General features: G+C 41.5%; 2 protein-coding genes and 1 long non-coding RNA gene across 3 annotated transcripts; 2 read left to right on the plus strand and 1 right to left on the minus strand.

Moving 5' to 3' along the window:
* The first annotated feature begins 7,977 nt into the window (after positions 1-7,977).
* LOC134868296 (uncharacterized) lies at positions 7,978-9,230 on the plus strand. The gene is made up of 3 exons (XR_010166271.1): positions 7,978-8,103; positions 8,538-8,630; positions 9,133-9,230. It is a non-coding gene; the product is annotated as an uncharacterized LOC134868296 (long non-coding RNA).
* A 1,834-nt stretch (positions 9,231-11,064) lies between these two features.
* On the plus strand, positions 11,065-13,243 carry LOC134868428 (uncharacterized). Its single transcript, XM_063889550.1, has 3 exons — positions 11,065-11,574; positions 12,064-12,279; positions 12,455-13,243. The coding sequence occupies exons 1-3, from the start codon at positions 11,327-11,329 to the stop codon at positions 12,612-12,614; spliced, it is 624 nt and encodes a 207-aa protein (XP_063745620.1). The 5' UTR covers positions 11,065-11,326; the 3' UTR covers positions 12,615-13,243.
* LOC134868743 (uncharacterized) lies at positions 13,005-15,671 on the minus strand. Its single transcript, XM_063890047.1, has 7 exons — positions 15,184-15,671; positions 14,954-15,083; positions 14,639-14,822; positions 14,111-14,368; positions 13,839-14,010; positions 13,359-13,507; positions 13,005-13,242 (listed from the first exon to the last, which is right to left on the minus strand). The coding sequence occupies exons 1-7, from the start codon at positions 15,669-15,671 to the stop codon at positions 13,055-13,057; spliced, it is 1,569 nt and encodes a 522-aa protein (XP_063746117.1). The 3' UTR covers positions 13,005-13,054.
* Positions 15,672-17,156: the final 1,485 nt, after the last annotated feature.

A 17,156-nucleotide genomic window follows, 5' to 3' on the forward strand; every position in this document is an offset into this window, starting at 1 on the left:
ATTATGGAATACATGTTGATTGCGCAATGTAATGGTTATAGAATAAAAACACCATCGGCTTTTTGATTTCTTTCCCATTAGCTTTGCTTTCACTTTGCATTTTCATCTACCACCGTGTATATTCGATCAGGAAAATTCCTTTATAGCACAACGCCGTGAAAAAAACAATGTGGTGTCTCATGTGCCGACTGGTCTATCAAAGAAAGAAACTACCTCGAAAAGTTGCCGGTCGCTATCGTTTTAAGATCGGCGAAATCATATTGAAATCATTGTATTGGAGCTTTTCAGGCATCCCTGTGGAGGCTGGGGACATTGAACCAGAGTGGGCGGTGTTCAAAGCATCCATTGCCGAAGCTGCGGCGGGGAGCTGTGGTCTCATGGTCTTAGGTGCCTCAAGGGGCGGTAACCCTCGAACCTCCTGGTGGACACCGGTGGTCAAGGAAGCCGTCAGACTGAAGAAGGAGGCCTTTCAGTATATGTTATCCCTGGGTACTCCTGACGCAGTTGCAAGGTATCGACGGGCCCGAAGGGCAGCAGCCTCAGGCAAAGCAGCGGGTGTGGGAGAAGTTCGGAGAAGCCAAGGAGAAGGACTTTCGGTCGGCACCAAAGTTGTTCTGGAAAACCGTCTGACATCTCAGGAGGGGGAAGCAGGGAACCATCCAAGCTGTGTACAGTAAGGATGGGACGCTGTTGACCTTAACTGATAGTGTGTTAGGGCGGTGGAAGGAACACTTTGAGGAACTCCTGAATCCGACAACTCTGCCCTCTATGTTAGAGGCGGAGCTGAAGTATGAAGGGGGATCAATTCCAATCTCACGGAGGGGAAGTCACTGAGGTAGTTAAACAGCTCCACAGTGGCAAAGCCCCGGGGGTGGATGAGATCCGCCCAGAAATGCTGAAGGCTCTGGGTGTTGAGGGACTGTCATGGTTGACATGTCTCATCAACATTGTGTGGAAGTCGGAAACAGTACCGAAGGAGTGCCAGACCGGGGTGGTGGTTCCTCTTTTTAAAAAGGGGGATCGGAGGGTGTGTGCCAATTACAGAGGCATCACATTACTCAGCCTCCCCGGGAAAGTTTACTCTAAGGTGCTGGAAAGGAGGATCCGGCTGATTGTCGAACCTCAGATTGAAGAGGAACAATGCGGTTTTCGTCCTGGTCGTGGAACGACGGACCAGCTTTTCACTCTCGCAAGGATCCTGGAGGGGGCCTGGGAGTACGCTCATCCGGTCTACATGTGCTTTGTGGATTTGGAGAAGGCGTATGACCGGGTTCCCAGGGAGATACTGTGGGAGGTGCTGCGTGAGTATGGAGTGAGGAGGTCTCTACTCAGGGCCATCCAATCTCTGTACTCTCAAAGCGAGAGCTGTGTCCGGGTCCTCGGTAGCACGTCGGACCGATTTCCGGTGAGGGTTGGCCTCCGCCAGGGCTGCGCTTTCTCACCAATCCTGTTTGTGATATTCATGGACAGGATTTCGAGGCGTAGTCGTGGGGGAGGGGGTCTGCAGTTCGGTGGGCTAAGGATTGCACCACTGCTTTTTGCAGATGATGTGGTCCTAATGGTTTCATCGGTCTGTGACCTTCAGCACTCACTGGATCGGTTCGCCAGGAGCCAGTTGAGGTGGTTCGGGCACCTAGTGAGGATGCCACCTGGGCGCCTCCCTAGGGAGGTGTTCCAGGCACGTCCAGCTGGGAAGAGACCGAGGGGTAGACCTAGGACCAGGTGGAGGGATTACATCTCTTCGCTGGCCTGGGAGCGCCTTGTAATCCCCCAGTCAGAGCTGGTTGATGTGGCAAGGGAAAGGAAAGTTTGGGGCTCTCTGCTGGAGCTGTTACCTCCGCGACCCTGACGGAAAAGCAGGAGAAGATGGATGGATGGATGGATGGATGGATGTATTGGACTTTGACTCCTTTGAGCAATTTTGGGAATAAATACTTCTTGAATATACCGTATTTGTTGTTTGGGCCTGATAGTCTCAATTAGTCGCTAAATCTCTTCGAATACCTTGCTCTGAGGAAAACGGAAAGCAATTGTCTTTGCCACAATTGCTCCAACAATAATACCACATGGAAATGCTTTGATTTGCTACTTAAATGTATGAGCAATTATTAATTTCTTCGTATCATTGGTAACTTTTACTCTCAGAGCATGACAAACAATGTGTCAGCTTTGAATAAAGATTGCATACATTCCTAAAATCCAATTGCCCACCAATTAATCTTGAGGAGTCACAAACTAATGATGTAATGTTCTTTCAGTGAAATCAATACCTTTTTGGATTAAGCTATAGCATTACAGTTCCCGAGTAAGTAAATGATTGAATTGAAGCACAATCTATTATATCTTACCATATCTCATTATTGGCTTTCATACATAAAGCAAGGAATAAAAAGAAGGGTCCTCTTTAGTAATTCTCTATGGTGTATGAGTTAATACACTGATACAGAGACTGGGCTTATTTGGTTCTATCCAATAATGAATAACCCTCTTGCTGACATTGAATATGATTAAATAATACTTACATTCAACGTGCTTGTTTAGCTAAATATCTGATATTGCAAGCAAGGAGCCGCACAGAATCAGTGAATTTCAGTCGCTTTTAGTCACATATTTTTCAATATACCTTTGCTACATTGTGCGATCCTCTTTATAGAGCTTTGTACAGTAAGTTTAAGTCTAGGAATTCCCTTCACACTTGTTAAATAATTCTTACCAAACTCCAAATTTGACTATTCTCAACAACAGAAGGTGTTTGATCTTAAAGTTAGTAAAAGCTGTCAGGATTGGACTGCATCAACAAACCACGAGCAGATATTCAATGACAACTATAGAAGAAGTCTGATTCATACTCCACTAAGCTGATCAAACAAAACACACACATGTAACAGCTTGTCATTGCATTTGTCTCGGAAAAAGAAGGGGGAAAAAAAAGGCAGTATGCTAACAAAGCCTGTGAAGGTCCTCCAGGAGGGGAGGAAAAGTAATACCTCCCTTTATTCTCACGGGACACTTTGGCAGTTATGATACATTTACTTACTTAACTGAAGAGGAATCATTTTCTTTCATCTCTGTTCGTGCCTTACCGAGGATCAGTAAGATACATCTCTTACCCTGTTTGAAGTACTGTTACCTGGAGACATGCTGCTGGGCCGCCGCACTGAGCTTATTTGATATACTGAATTTCATGTCAACTGTGGCAATCCGCTCTATGCATCATGTCTAGTTTCAAGTGCGGGGAGAAGATATAAGAACATGATAGCGCTATTCCTTAAAGCTACGGCTGCTGGATGGCCTATTGTTGTGATGTATTGTTATGGGGTGGTTTACTGTAGGAACAGTATAGGCGGGGGAAGTGCAGGAGACGGAGAGAGATAAGGTTCACATTAGATAATCATCACTCAAAGCGTCAATGCATTATAACAACCACAATCAGGACCATGTGAACATGAAAAGACAAACAAATCATTCCTATTGACAACACATAGATTCAAAATCATAATTTAAAGAAGCAGGAACATGTGAAAACAAGGAAGCTGTGTCCCCTTACATTTACGGTCATAATGATATATGTATATATGTGTGATGTGTCGTATATGCTTGATGTCATGTGAAGTCATTTCTCTTTAAAAACTGCGAGCCAGGTCCAAAAAGCTGGGCTGATAGCTAACAGCTATGATAGGAAATCCCAGTAGTTTCTGATTCTGTATTTCCTTTACAAAAATTGATGTATGTCTGCACCATAATGGTACCGGTGGCAGTATTGAGGATATTTGTTTTAAATGCATTCGATTTTTCACCAAAATAATTACAGTGAAGGTGACAAGGGGCGGTGGAAAACAGGCACTACCCTTCAAAGGCAAGGCAAGCTTATTTATATAGCACCTTTCAACATAAGGCAATTCAAAGTGCTTTACAAAAATGAAAGACATTAAGAGCATTTAGAAGTAGTGCCGCATAAACACATCATAAAAAGGCATTTAAAAACAGTCAGTTAAGAGCAAAGATTATAAAATAAACACAACAGGTATGAAATACATGCATAAAAGTTACAGTGCAATGTTAGATAAGAACAGTTCAATTAAAAAACAGCGGCAAAATGCGTTGGTATGTGTTCTGCCCCCGCTTCAGTGTGTGTGTGTGGCGCGGTCTAGCCTGCTACATCAGCTCAGCAGATAACTAACAGTTTCCCCAAGTCAAATAAAGATTGAAAGAGCTTGTATCCTTTCCAAACTTTACTCAGGAAGCACTTTCCACTAGACAGATAAAGTAATACATGTCTCAGTATTTCATTCAGTTACAGACGTTGTTCAAGAACCATATTGTTGTATTGACTGTTTAAAATGTAAAGCAACAAATGCGTCGGCCATTTTTATACGTGTAGGCCAATCTGAACTGCAGACAGATTGGGGGCTAATTTCTTTTGAATCCAAATTGTGTATATGGGCTAGTTTTTTGAGTTTCCCCTTTCACAATCAAACAAATTCCTATTCCCCACCAACTGTTTTGTATTTTTTTATCAGCCATTGTGCGCATACATTTGACTTACATTTGATTCTACTAACCCTGTTATACTGTTGACACCATGACAGGGAAATCACTTGGTGAGAAAATCTAAGGTATCTACCAACCCACAAACTGTGAAATGAGAACATACTTTATTCACCAAGCCATTCATCATGATTCCCATTCAATGTCAAATGCAGACTCATTAAAATATAACTCCCCTTCATCACTTTAAATATTGATAATTACTGCTCACTTTCAGCAGTGTTGTATTTAAATATGTAACAACTTCTATTTCATTCCTTCTTGGATTGAATTTCGACCAAATGTCCCATTTAACCTTAATGCAAATTTAACCAAGTTGCCATAATTGTATGTAAATGAATAATAGCAATGGGTTTGGATGAAGATATATACCTGAAGTAAAAAAGAACACAAACAAAAAACTTCAGCTATGCCCATGGCTAATATCAATCCCTGGTGATTAGGTGTTACATGTGGGTTTATTTTGTTCACAATCATGTCTTTTGCAGTGAATAACATGTTCACCACCTTGAGAAAACAATGACTAGTTAAAAATACAACAATCCCAACAGCAGTTTAAGAGCACGTGTTATGTGCGATAGTAACACTTCATTCTATCGCAATCAAAGTGTCACACATTATCGCCGAGTGTGTTCGCAAATATCGTCCTAATGCTTCACTACCTGGTGGCAGAGTACCGTCCCCTGTGGCATTGTTTGTACCACCTCCTCATGGAGTTTAATAGCGTGAAAAATAATTCTGAAAGACCACTTTTAACGAGATTGTAACACACTCAGAAAGACAGGGATCTCCATTTGAATGGCTTTATGTAAATGATTTATGTTTCACACAGCTTCCCTTGCGAAGCTCCTGAAGAATAACAATGTCGCTACATTTGATTTCAATATAATTGGAAGGCTTTAGGCTGCAAATGAAAGAATCTCCACCCATCTCATTTGTTACATAACGTGACCCATTTCACACCCTTCACAGATGTAAAGGGTATAATGTTGTCTGCATGTGTTGATAATATGCCTTTCTCTCTGCTTGTTCGAGCCATTATTGACAAAGCAGATCCATTTTAAGAAAGCTGTGAGTCTCCAAAGGTCAATCCGCTCTTGATCTTGCACCTTTACTCGCCGGCAGGTTTATTCTCCAACAAAAAGGGGCCAAGGGGAGAGTGCAGTGCTCTCGGCGTGAGCCAATTAGAGCTTGTTTGTTTTCCTCCACTGTCTAATAAACGTCACTTTCTAGTTTTAATGGCTTGGAAAGGGAGTGTGATTACTATCCGGGCCCTAGGTGCGACAAAATGTAACACAGAGCCATGTCTTCCAGAAGCCCTTCATCATGCGGAACGGCTCTCGGCACACCATTGTTATGGGAGGTTATGATAATAGAAATATTTATAACACCCTACTGACCTCTGTGTACAAGTAGAACAGCTACCGTGAGGACCACGCTGCTTACGCATAAAAGCAGAGAACGCAAACACCTTCAGGAGCTTACTGCCTGAATCATTTATATGAAAGCCAGGGAAATCCAAATATAAAGAACCAAAATGTAGAATATTTAATATGTTTGTGTTGCATTCACTACTTTTTCTTGCAACCTTATTTTCCTTTAGGCTGTTGGTTATTGTGAAATTGTTCATAATATTGTTGACCAGATGTTTTTAAAAATGCACCCGCCTCTAGTATTGACTCTCTTCTCTTTCCCGAAATAAAGAGTTGCATACTAGTTTCATAAAAATAGTTTTTAGTTGTTTTTTCATCCTTGCCAATCATCAATGTCAATCAAATGTAGCGCACCCTAACATATGGTTATTAAGTGGATGATTAGCTCAGACTTATTGGGAGTAGAAATTCATATCTCAGGAGTTTATTTTTCATAACGAACTGGCATCAAACAAGTTTATAAACTCAGCAGATAGGAAAAGGCGTCTAAATATAAAGTGTTTTTTCTTTTTTTTCTACCTTCAAAATGCTAAATGAAGCAAATTAAGACGTGATCTCATCATGGTTATTTCTCAGTTTGCAGTGAATCCAAATCAAGACGCAAAAGAAAGGGCATTCATCTGGTGTAAGAAAAATCAAAAACATGTGTTCTCGACTTGGAAAATGTACATGGATGCCACATCAAGTTGGAACAACATTTCAGAAACAGCTGTCAAGATGTTGTTTGAACGCTCTGAGTAACAAAAAAAGAGAACATCCATGTCCATATTTGTTTGGTGATGTTACTACATTTTGACTAAAGCTCATGAGCACACCAATTTTGTAAGAAACGACTTTTCAACTTCAGAAATTGGGCAATCCAAAGAGCATGTGAATCCACAGTTGGCATACGATTGCAAACTCAACGTTTTTCTTTCCAGTTATTATCAATGTGAAACCAAGGCATGCACATCACATTGCAAATGGTTCTTGAAATACCAGGGTACTTCATAGTGAAAGTACTTTTCCGTGAGTACTATGAATTAATCTATCCATCCAATAAAAGTCCCATCTTATCTTTCTCCTCTCCCCTACATGCTTCCTTTCCTTTTGTCCTTCAGCTCATCATCCCAATTTCCTTTAGGCAGCCATTTCTTTTTATTGTTAACTTACAGTAATTGTCTCCGGCAGTTGGGCTCAGCACTTTTTAGGGAGCTATCTGACATAGACTGGCGATGCAAGAGAGACCAGAGGCTATGTGCTCTTCATTTTGAGGGGGGGGGGAGGGCAGAGTTTAGGAATTGTCTGTGTACCATCACTGATTGTGCCTGCTGGCAAAGAAAATAGCATATTCTTTTATATTAACAGTAGTTGTGAGTCAGTGACTGAGGGTGACTGAATGAATACATAGTGTCAGTAACGGGGTTACCTTAAGGCGTTGAAGTGGCTTACTTACTCAGCTGGAGCGTACATTAGCTCTAATATATTCACAAAGTGTCATTTTTACTTCAGTTTTGCTTAACAAAACAAAGCGATGCTTACGAGTCGCTAAGAGCTTCCTGCAAGACCCCCTCGACACTACAATGAAAATGATAATTTCATTTGCAGATTGAGCTAAACAACAAAGCGTCCATGCCGTCACAATTATATAAAAACAATGACCCTCCCTGACAACTACATATTTGGTATTCCTACGCATCAAATTATGACACTCCACTAGGATCCACGTTTTAAACACACACTGTAAAAAGAGATTTTGCCTGTTTGTTGTTTCAGCATATTATTCTTTGTCATTTTGACAAAGGATTGTTGAAGTAATTGAGATGACATGAAATGTCTAGTTAAAAAACGTCTCAAATGCCAATTTGCAATTACATGCTCACCTGAATTAGTAATGTACGTCAACATGACTTTGGAGGTCATGCAGCTCGACCAACGGATTGATTACGTCATCGACGTTTTACGCTCTTATCTGTCCCTCCCATCTCCTCTCCCTCACTTTCGAATGCCACTGCAAGGCTACTACTTCATGGGAGCTGAGAAAGTTGTGAAATCTTTTTCTGAATCACGTACATTTTGGAAAGTAATTTGGAAAGTAATTTTGGAAACTCGAGCAAGGGAACGACGAACGAAGACGTTCATGGTGAGTTTGCGTTTGTTTTTTTTTATGTCAAGTTTTCTGTCGAGTTAATGGCGTTTGATGGTGGTTAGCTAACAAGTAATATAAACGCTTGAATTAAGATGTGCTGTGCTGTTTTTCCTCCTAACTAAGGAATGTAAGTGTTAAAACATTTCTTCTCGTGACATTTTGTGTGTTTATTTTGATAATTTTTAGACTAATTCAGTTAAGAACCTGCAAAATTGCCGTGGGTTTTGCGCCTCGTGCTGTTAGACACATGTTTCAACATATTAGCTATAATGTTAGCATATGTGCAGGATACACGTGTGTAACGTGCACATATGCTAATGTATATTGGCTAACTTGTCTAAAATAGGCTAACAGCGGTGGCTGAACAGTTTTACAGTTGTTTTAAGAAACTCCATAATGTAACACTTGCATCTTTATTTCTGATATAGATTTGTCGCTGACTGTCCACAACCGTCCTAGGTTACATTGCCACACTCGAACTGTCCTAGCACCACTTCTCCTGAACTTGCAGACCACCCAAGGTAAGACTCCGACTAGCAGACTTTAAACCGGGTATAATTAAAATTAGTTATCGTTTTTAGTTGTAACCTCTCAGCTTTCTAAGATTAGTTATGGTTTTTAGTTGTAACCGCTCAGCTTTCTAGTTTCAGTTAATAAATGCTCAGTTATTTTACCACCAAATTACAATTTGTGAATGATATTTAGAATAATTATTTCCATGAGAACACAATTTAATGGCTTCAAACACAATATAATGTCAAGTTCAACTGCTGTATAAAAGCAATTTAGCGCTCGTGTTCGTGAGAATGTCTGAAAATCCTCACGCTTGTGGTTCTCTGTGGCTCGTGGCTGCGGCCGAACCACAGCCTTGGTTAACGTATGTTAGCTAATATGCACGTGTGAAGCCTGCACATATGCTATCGTATATTAGCTAACTTGTCTAACAGCTGTGGCTGAACAGTTTTACAGTTGTTTAACGAAGCTCCATCATGTAGCACTATTGCATCTTTATTTCTGATATAGATTTGTTGCTGACTGTCCACAACCGTACTAAGTTACATTGCCACACTCAAACTGTCCTAGCCCCACTTCTCCTGGACGTGCAGACAACCCAAGGTAAGACTCCGACTAGCAGACTTTAAACCGCGTCATTAATTAATATGAGTTATCGTTTTTAGTTGTAACCTCTCAGCTTTCTAGTTTCAGTTAATAAATGCTCAGATATGCTACCACCAAATTAAATTGTGTGAATGATATTTAGAATAAATCAGTATAATTAAGAAATGATATTTGTGAATAATATTTAGAATCAGTATAATTAAGCAATATAGCGCTCGTGTTCGTGAGAAGGATGTCCACCGACTGTCTCACGAACACAAGCGCTATATTGCTTAATTATACTGATGATGCTAGTGGTGTCTGTACTGGATGGGTTAAGGAAGGTGAGGGTATCCCATGGAAAGGGTGCCTGAAAACAAGTAATATGAAGGTGTAGAAAAATATTGTTTATAGAAAGAAAATGTGGTGAAAGAAATATGATATTGATGAGTTTATCTGAACAATTGTAATTATATTTATTACTGAGTTTATTCTTTTCATCTTTTAGGGTCTACCTGATGACAATTGTAGCCATTTTGTGCTCTGTTATTTGTGTATTTATTTTGTATGTTGAATGAAGTGGACTTGTAAGTTGTGTACTTTTTTTTGTGGAAATCGTCAGAGAATCATTCAACATTATCAAAGTAGTCACAGACATTATGGAAGAAATTGTCCTTTACCCTGCATATACAATGACTGTGCACAGTATTTCAGATCTAAAAAATCTCTGCAGGTCCACTTGAAAGAGCATGGGCTCATTGGGCAGAGTAGTGGGCTTGTTGAATTTAAAGTTAAATGCTTGTTGTGTGACTTGAAAGAATCAGTGAGCCTAAAAAAATATATTGCTCACCTTGGGAAACATCTGAGGAATAGGGAAACTGTTATCTGTCCTTTTAACCATTGTCTTTTCAAATCAACAGTTTATTCTAGTTTTACATCACACAAGTCTCGTTGTCACCAACATTCTACTTTAAAAGACTTAAAACCCGAAATTACTGTCCAAGGTTGTGACATTGAGGAATTAACAGAATGTGAAACAGCTGAAACGCATTCAGATGTTGATGACAATGATTTTCATGTGTTACTTGATAATTCAGATATTCAACCAGAACACCTTGACATCACTCAAAAAATTCAGGAAAGGCTAGCATCATTACTTCTGCGAATGCAAGCAGTTCTGCATGTTTCCAAAGTAGCCACAAATGAAATAGTCAGTGAAATTTATGACATCGGTGTTTTGATTGGCGAACTAACTGAGTATACAGTAAAGGATGTCCTAAAGCAGCACAGTTGTAATATTGATGAAAATACTATAACTTTAGTAACAGATGCCTTACACAGCCTCAGTCCACTTGGCCCTATTTCCCAGAGTGGGTGTTTGGGATCAGATTATAAAAGATTGTCTTATTTCAAAGAAAAATTTGGTGTGATAGAGCCAGTTGAATATGTTTTGGATTTGCCATTAAAGAAAACGTTTGTTTATGTCCCAATTCTAAAAACATTGCAAAAATTGTTAAGTAGAGGGGATGTTATTGACAAGATTTTGGAAGACACGAGTACAGACTCCCAAACTGGCCATTACAGGACCGTATTTGATGGATCATATTCGAAAGAGAACCCACTTCTGTCTGGGGAGGATAAAAGTATTTCTTTAGGTCTGTATATTGATGACTTTGAAGTCTGTAACCCTTTAGGCACTTCAAGAAAAAAGCATAAATTGTGTGCAGTATACTGGGTGATTGCAAATTTACCTGCTAGGTACAGATCATCATTGTCTAGCATATACCTTGCTCTGTTATGTAGAAGTGTTGATGTTAAGACATTTGGATACGAGAGGATTCTTGAACCACTTTTAAAGACCTCATGACACGTGGAAAATAAAGTAATATACATACACACATTGAAAGTACACATACAAAATAGTCACTTGAAGTTGGTTTTAATCATTATGATAGAGAAATTGAGTTTGTACGGCCTTTTAAAAGTGCGATTTTTGCGATCTGCTACCGACCTTCCTATTAGTCAGTCACATGACCTATGACGTACACTCCGGAACGGCTCCTTGGTCAAGACACTATCCCACCTGTCACTCACGACTATCCTGACACCTGTCAACAACATGGATTCTGACAACTCCGATTCATCCTCGGATCCTGACACATTTTTCGAAGTGGCAGAGTCCGACCCAATGCTGGAGGACAATGTGAGGGGCGTTATGCCCTATAGATACGAGCCATACTTGGATGAGTTGGAGCCACAGGGTTCTACGGAAAGTTCGGATGGCGAGGCAGAAGGCGCTGTTGGTGGTGCTGCTGTGGCAGACGGTCGGATGCCTATGGATTTTGGCAGACTACAGCACGTGGAATGGTAACTTCCTTCTTGTTCACTTTTCTGACAATGAACACTCCGTAAGATATTGTACTTTGTAATATCCACCACAACCAGCGTTTGCACCAGCGAGCATGTGTGTGTGCAGTCTGCCTCCTCACCTCCCAGAATTAGCCAAATAGTCACCATTACTAGCCTACAGATCGCAAAGGGCCATTGTTGTTTCCCGGTGCTTGTCATAGTCTTAATCTTTATTTAGTTATGTTATTTTTTTTGAGAGCGATGAAAATACCAATTAGGTCTACTATATTAGTTTGCCCTGCGTCATACTCATACAGTAGCCTATGCTATAACCCAGTAGTAGCCTATGCTATAACCTAGCTCCTGACCAGTGGCCATCCTTCCGCGATTAGGCTAGTTCTACGTCGGCTTTTCACGCGAATCAACCCATGACATTGACACTTTGTAAAGTTCTGTGACAATTGTAAGATTGTTTCAAGCCCCTTGCCTTTATCTGTTATATTTTAGGTGTTCTTGTGGGAGATGTGAGCCAATGCCACTGGTAGTGGAGTCGGTGTGCTGCCGCGAACAGTCAAGAGTGTGCGAGAGGAGAGAGGAGGAGGGAGCAGACACCCGCTGCATCACAGAACATTCTGGCTTTGAGCCAGTTTGTCTGAATCTGCATGTTCTGCGCACCGCACATTTCCACTATCGGCAAGAATACGGGGATGTAGAGGGAAACGAGTGAGTATACAATCCTATTGTAAAATCATTTGTATGGACTAGTAGGAATTGTATGATTTGATATCACCAATGACGTAAATGTATGCGTAAAACGAACTGTCATGTAGGTTACAGTAGGCCTAGGCCTACATCTAAAACACCTGTGTTTTTCTTCTGATTTTCTTTCAACTTTTAGGTGGAAGAGGTACACTGGATACAGACAGTTTGTGCGATGGTGCTACGAGTACCTGGGAAGACATGTCAGGGTCCCCATACCTTCCTGTGTGGTGTGGTGTATCCGGAGAACTTTTCCCTCCATTGATTACAGGGGGTTCCAGGACACCAACAGCCCGTGATGATACATGTATGCTGTTAACTTGTTAATTTTGTTTTTTTAGTTTAAATACATGAGTTTGTAAATACATGAAAATGAATGTCAATACATGATACCTCTGGCTTCACATGAATGTGTCTTCATTTTTACAACTTACAACAGCTTACAACAAATAGGCCTAGCAAATCAATTTACACCTTCACCATGGAAGGGTAGCTGATATTTTTGATCATACGGTGTCTAAGATGTGCTGTACTTCAGGGACAATGCAATACAAGCCCACATGGATAAGGGGGAAAACTGTAGCAACACAGACATACTACACACCCTGTAATGACACTTTTCAGAACACCAAGGTGAGGATGGAGCAGGAGGTTCCCAACACAGTAAATCAAAGCACTCACGGCAAAGATGAAATTAAGTTTGTGTTTATTCCATTCAGTCCGGTTCTCATGTGTACATTTAGGTGTTATTTGTAATGCTAAAGCGGGTCATATGTGCATTGACTGCTGCCCTCTTATCCGGCTTTTCGAATGATGCATTGAGTGGCTCTGTAACAGGGGACGGGTCTGGGATGTCAAAGTCATCACCGTTGTAGTCCTCACCTCGACACATGGCCTCCACCATCCGCATCAGCTCTTCAGCATAGCCTGTTGCAGAGGAATATGGGACAAGGTTCAAATTAATCCAACCATAGATATGACACACGACTATGTACATCTCAAAATACAAATCATATCTGCAATCAACTTTCTATTATGCTTACCAAAAGATGGCTCCTGTAAGACTTTCCTCACAATGTAGCCGCCCTTCTTATACTTTGGATACCGCAGGTTGAACATCATCTCGCCATCGTGTCTGCTCCGCTGCTCCCTGTTGGCATTCTCGTTGAAATGCAAAGCAGCCAGGATCCCTCTAAGAACAGAACACAAACAGAATAATCAGGAACAAGATGACCATTCTTAACAGCGAAACATAAACAAGTCAACCCAAAAGAGCCCATGTTACCCCTCTATTTATCAGGTTGCACTGCCTAACAGTGGCTGCCCAAACCAGGCACAAGGCCCTGACCCTTGCCTACAAAACCACTTCAGGACATGTACATTTCCTGTGCACTGCAAATGTTGCAAGCTGTGATTTTGTCCTCGATTGTAAGTCGCTCTGGATAAAAGCGTCTGGCAAGTGTAATGTAATAGAATGTAATAATGTCCTAAAAGAATGTTTCACGGAATATTTCTTTGATTACCTGCTCTCCATCCCTTTGTATGAAAAGTGGCACATCTTTGGCGCAAAGTGGGTAATCACGCTATGGAATGCTTCGAGGTAGGATGTCTGGTGTGACGGGGACAGGCGTTGTATATCTGCACACAGCCTCTTGTTCCGGATGATCTTCTCCACTTCAATAGACACCTTCGTATCTGAAGAACATTGTACAAAATACATGTAAATTATGCAACATGATGCAACATGATACTGTGATCACAATCTCTGTAAAATAAACATTAGGAGTATACTAACGACAACTCAGCCACGGTTTACGCTGTTCCCTGCCTTCCAGGACTCCGTGCGCACAAGAAGAGAACAGTCCCTCGAACCCGGTGTGCCTGTTGTGGATGTGATCGATGACTGATGTCCATTTGTCCACCACAAGTTGTCCACTGCCAGGAGGCGTCGAGACCACGGACCAGTACAGATGGTTTATAATACTTCCCACCCAGGGTTTGAGGTCCTGGCAACCTCTAGTTTGTCCAAGGCTCTGCAGCTTCTTCTTGACACCTGAGTAAACATGTGTAGATGAATAAATAAATAGAAATCTAATGTACTGCTTGAAGGTCTTGACTCCAAGGGCATAACTAAAACCCTTTTTAGATACATGAACAGCCTGTAATAGCCTGAAATAGGCCCTGTCCTCCACACACACAAGGATTTCACACATAAAATTTGTCCAAACCCAAAAAATCATATCTTTCAAAAAGGAATGTCAAGGTAGTGCTTCAAGTCTCTCTTAAAAATTACATTAAACAGGTTTAAACATGTTGCACTTACTCTTGGCTACATGCCATATGTCAAACTGGTGCGTGATGTCTGGATGGTCCTCTCTAATCATCATGTTGATGCCTATGTGTCTGTCTGTCACGAGAGTTCCGACATCCACAAAGCCCTGGACTTTCTCAAGGGATCGCTGCAGTCCCACTTTCTCCATGTGGTAGGACCCTCCAACCTCATTGCTCTAAAACATAAAAGCAGGAGATTTGATGAGCATAACATTGACTAGTATAAAATTGTCCTTACTACGACAGAAGAGTGTGTTTTCTATACTGGGCAGGACTCACATAGAGGCATAATACATCTGAAATGTACCTGTACAAGTTGTACGTCAATAACAGCTGTTTTCCCGGAGCTCCATTGTTGAGTAGGTGCCGTACTTAGCGCAATGCCCTGGGGTGTCGGCACGCCCGTCACCACCACACACGATGGGTTCCCCTTCTGCCTGTAGCAGACAGAGCATGGCAAACTGCTGCTCGCCCCAAACTCGCTTCACAGCTTTGAAAAGCACCTGGTCCTGATGTCTGAAGAACGATCTTTCCGACATCACAGCAACGCCCAATCTGGATAGGACACGCAGCACCTTGGTGACAGTGGCCCCACTGAAGAGAATGGCAGCGGACAACAACACATTCCCAGCTGCTGTTCTGCCGAAGAAAGGTTGACTGTTCCATAGTCCTTGGTTCCCACATCCCCCGCACTGGATGGTGACCTGCAACTGTGTTCCTACTTCTTTACACTGCCAGGACAGTGACCTGCTCCCACAAAGTCCACAGCTGCACCATGTTGACAACAGCGTCACCAGGCATTCCCAGAACACAAGAAAAACGCTACCTGCTGGCGCCTCAGGTGGCGGCACTGGTGGAGTATTGTGTTCAGGACTCTCTTCAGCTGAATCATCAGAGGACGGCAGCTTGTAGTCGGGATCATCTGTCGACATGTTGTCATCTGAGTCAGAGCCACAAGAGGTTGAGTTGTCGGTGTTGTGAAAGCAAAAGCAGTCATCCTCAGTCTGAGTCCCAACAGTGACCATTGATGTAGTAGCCTGCACACCTGGGGAAAAAACAATGTTTAGTATATAGAAATCAGTGTCAGCTTGAAGGAAATCTTCATTCAATACACACAACTTTTTGTGAAGCTTGCTCGCACTAGTAAATTTGTAGATTGTAAAATAGTCTTTTCCTAAGACAGATAGTTTTTCCAACATTCTTGTGTAGATGTGAAAATAGATGTTTGACATAGAAAAGGATTGTCATTAGTGATGTATCTATCTACACAAGATGCAATGCTGAAAAGACCCGTTTCCCCGGACATCTGTTTGGCTAAAATACGTACATAAATGATAAAATACCTTTAGTCCGTCCCCTTCCTTTGAACTGCATAGCCACCGTCCTTGTTGGTGGCCTCAGACACACTTGAACGGAAAAGTCACTGTGCTGATCTTCTGTTGAATTCACCTGAATAAATAAGTAAGTAAATAAATAAATGTGTGTATACATATGTGTGTGTGTGTAAAAGTTAAAAAAAAAAACTAAAAAATAGAGTTTCCTTCCAACACAGGTAACCTAGTAAAAAGTAGACCAGTGTATTTGTCTTACAATCAGCTGATTCTGCACTGGTTGAATTGAGTTTGTGGTGGGTCCTTGTTAGGTTTTTAGTGTTTTTCAGTAATGACAGTCCATCTATCTAGTTAGGTACAATGGAGTAAATGGTGTAACGGTTATGTTATATGTGCTACTGTTGTAATTACACCACAAAAGTACTTTTACTTTTAACACCTCTGGAGATGGTGAGGGTGAAGGTCTGAGAGAGGGGGCACTGGCACTTGATATACTGTAATGCTGTGTGTAGTTAGTCAAATAAAATCTTTAGTCAGTAACTTAGTTGACCTGAACGCTTTCCGAAAACTTACATCAGTAGATGGGTCCCCGTCAGGAAAGTCATCGCTTTCCTCTTCAGCAACATACTCAGACTGGCATTCCTGTAGTACCTGAAACATAAATAAATAAATCACAAGATTTAGCGTGAGTTGAGGGGGAAAAAAACGCTACCGCAAACCTAAAACAAACACTTGAGACTTGACTTTTTGCTAACACTCTGAGGTGAACTTAGCTGAATAGCTAAAGCACTTAGCACTAGTAGCCAGCTGAGCTGAAGTGTTCAGAGCTAGCGCCAACTTCAACTATGAAGAACCACCGCAAGCTGTTTACACAGTGCCAAACACTCATTCCTTTGCATTTCATTTCCCTTCCATTATTAAAATATAGTCCAAAATAAGAAGGTACGTACCTCCAATCTCTGCCTTTTCTCCAGAGCATGAGACCTCCGGCTCTTGACGTCGCCGTTCGCCCCCGGGGCTAACCTCGAGCTTGTCCCTCGATGAAATATACGCGGAACCGAATTGGGCAGCAAAACCTTCTTCAGACGAACATCAATACCAAGCTGCTCCTTCAGAGCGGGGATCGAGTCGTAGCACTCCTCTTCAAAATGCGCTGAGCAAAGTACAGACGACGAGCTT

Source organism: Eleginops maclovinus, chromosome 8 (genome assembly GCF_036324505.1).
Source record: "Eleginops maclovinus isolate JMC-PN-2008 ecotype Puerto Natales chromosome 8, JC_Emac_rtc_rv5, whole genome shotgun sequence".
Taxonomy (NCBI): Eukaryota; Metazoa; Chordata; class Actinopteri; order Perciformes; family Eleginopidae; genus Eleginops; species Eleginops maclovinus.

What these genes read in the sequence shown, in the direction of transcription:
- LOC134868428 (XM_063889550.1), top strand. Translation starts at nt 11,327, where the DNA reads ATGGATTCTGACAACTCCGATTCATCCTCGGATCCTGACACATTTTTC. An exon ending in AGACTACAGCACGTGGAATG is followed by an intron (nt 11,575 to 12,063) that starts GTAACTTCCTTC and finishes GTTATATTTTAG; the next exon opens with GTGTTCTTGTGGGAGATGTG. An exon ending in GGGGATGTAGAGGGAAACGA is followed by an intron (nt 12,280 to 12,454) that starts GTGAGTATACAA and finishes TTCAACTTTTAG; the next exon opens with GTGGAAGAGGTACACTGGAT.
- LOC134868743 (XM_063890047.1), bottom strand. Translation starts at nt 15,671, where the DNA reads ATGGTCACTGTTGGGACTCAGACTGAGGATGACTGCTTTTGCTTTCAC. An exon ending in TAAACCGTGGCTGAGTTGTC is followed by an intron (nt 14,011 to 14,110) that starts GTTAGTATACTC and finishes AATGTTCTTCAG; the next exon opens with ATACGAAGGTGTCTATTGAA. An exon ending in TACAAAGGGATGGAGAGCAG is followed by an intron (nt 13,508 to 13,838) that starts GTAATCAAAGAA and finishes TTCTGTTCTTAG; the next exon opens with AGGGATCCTGGCTGCTTTGC.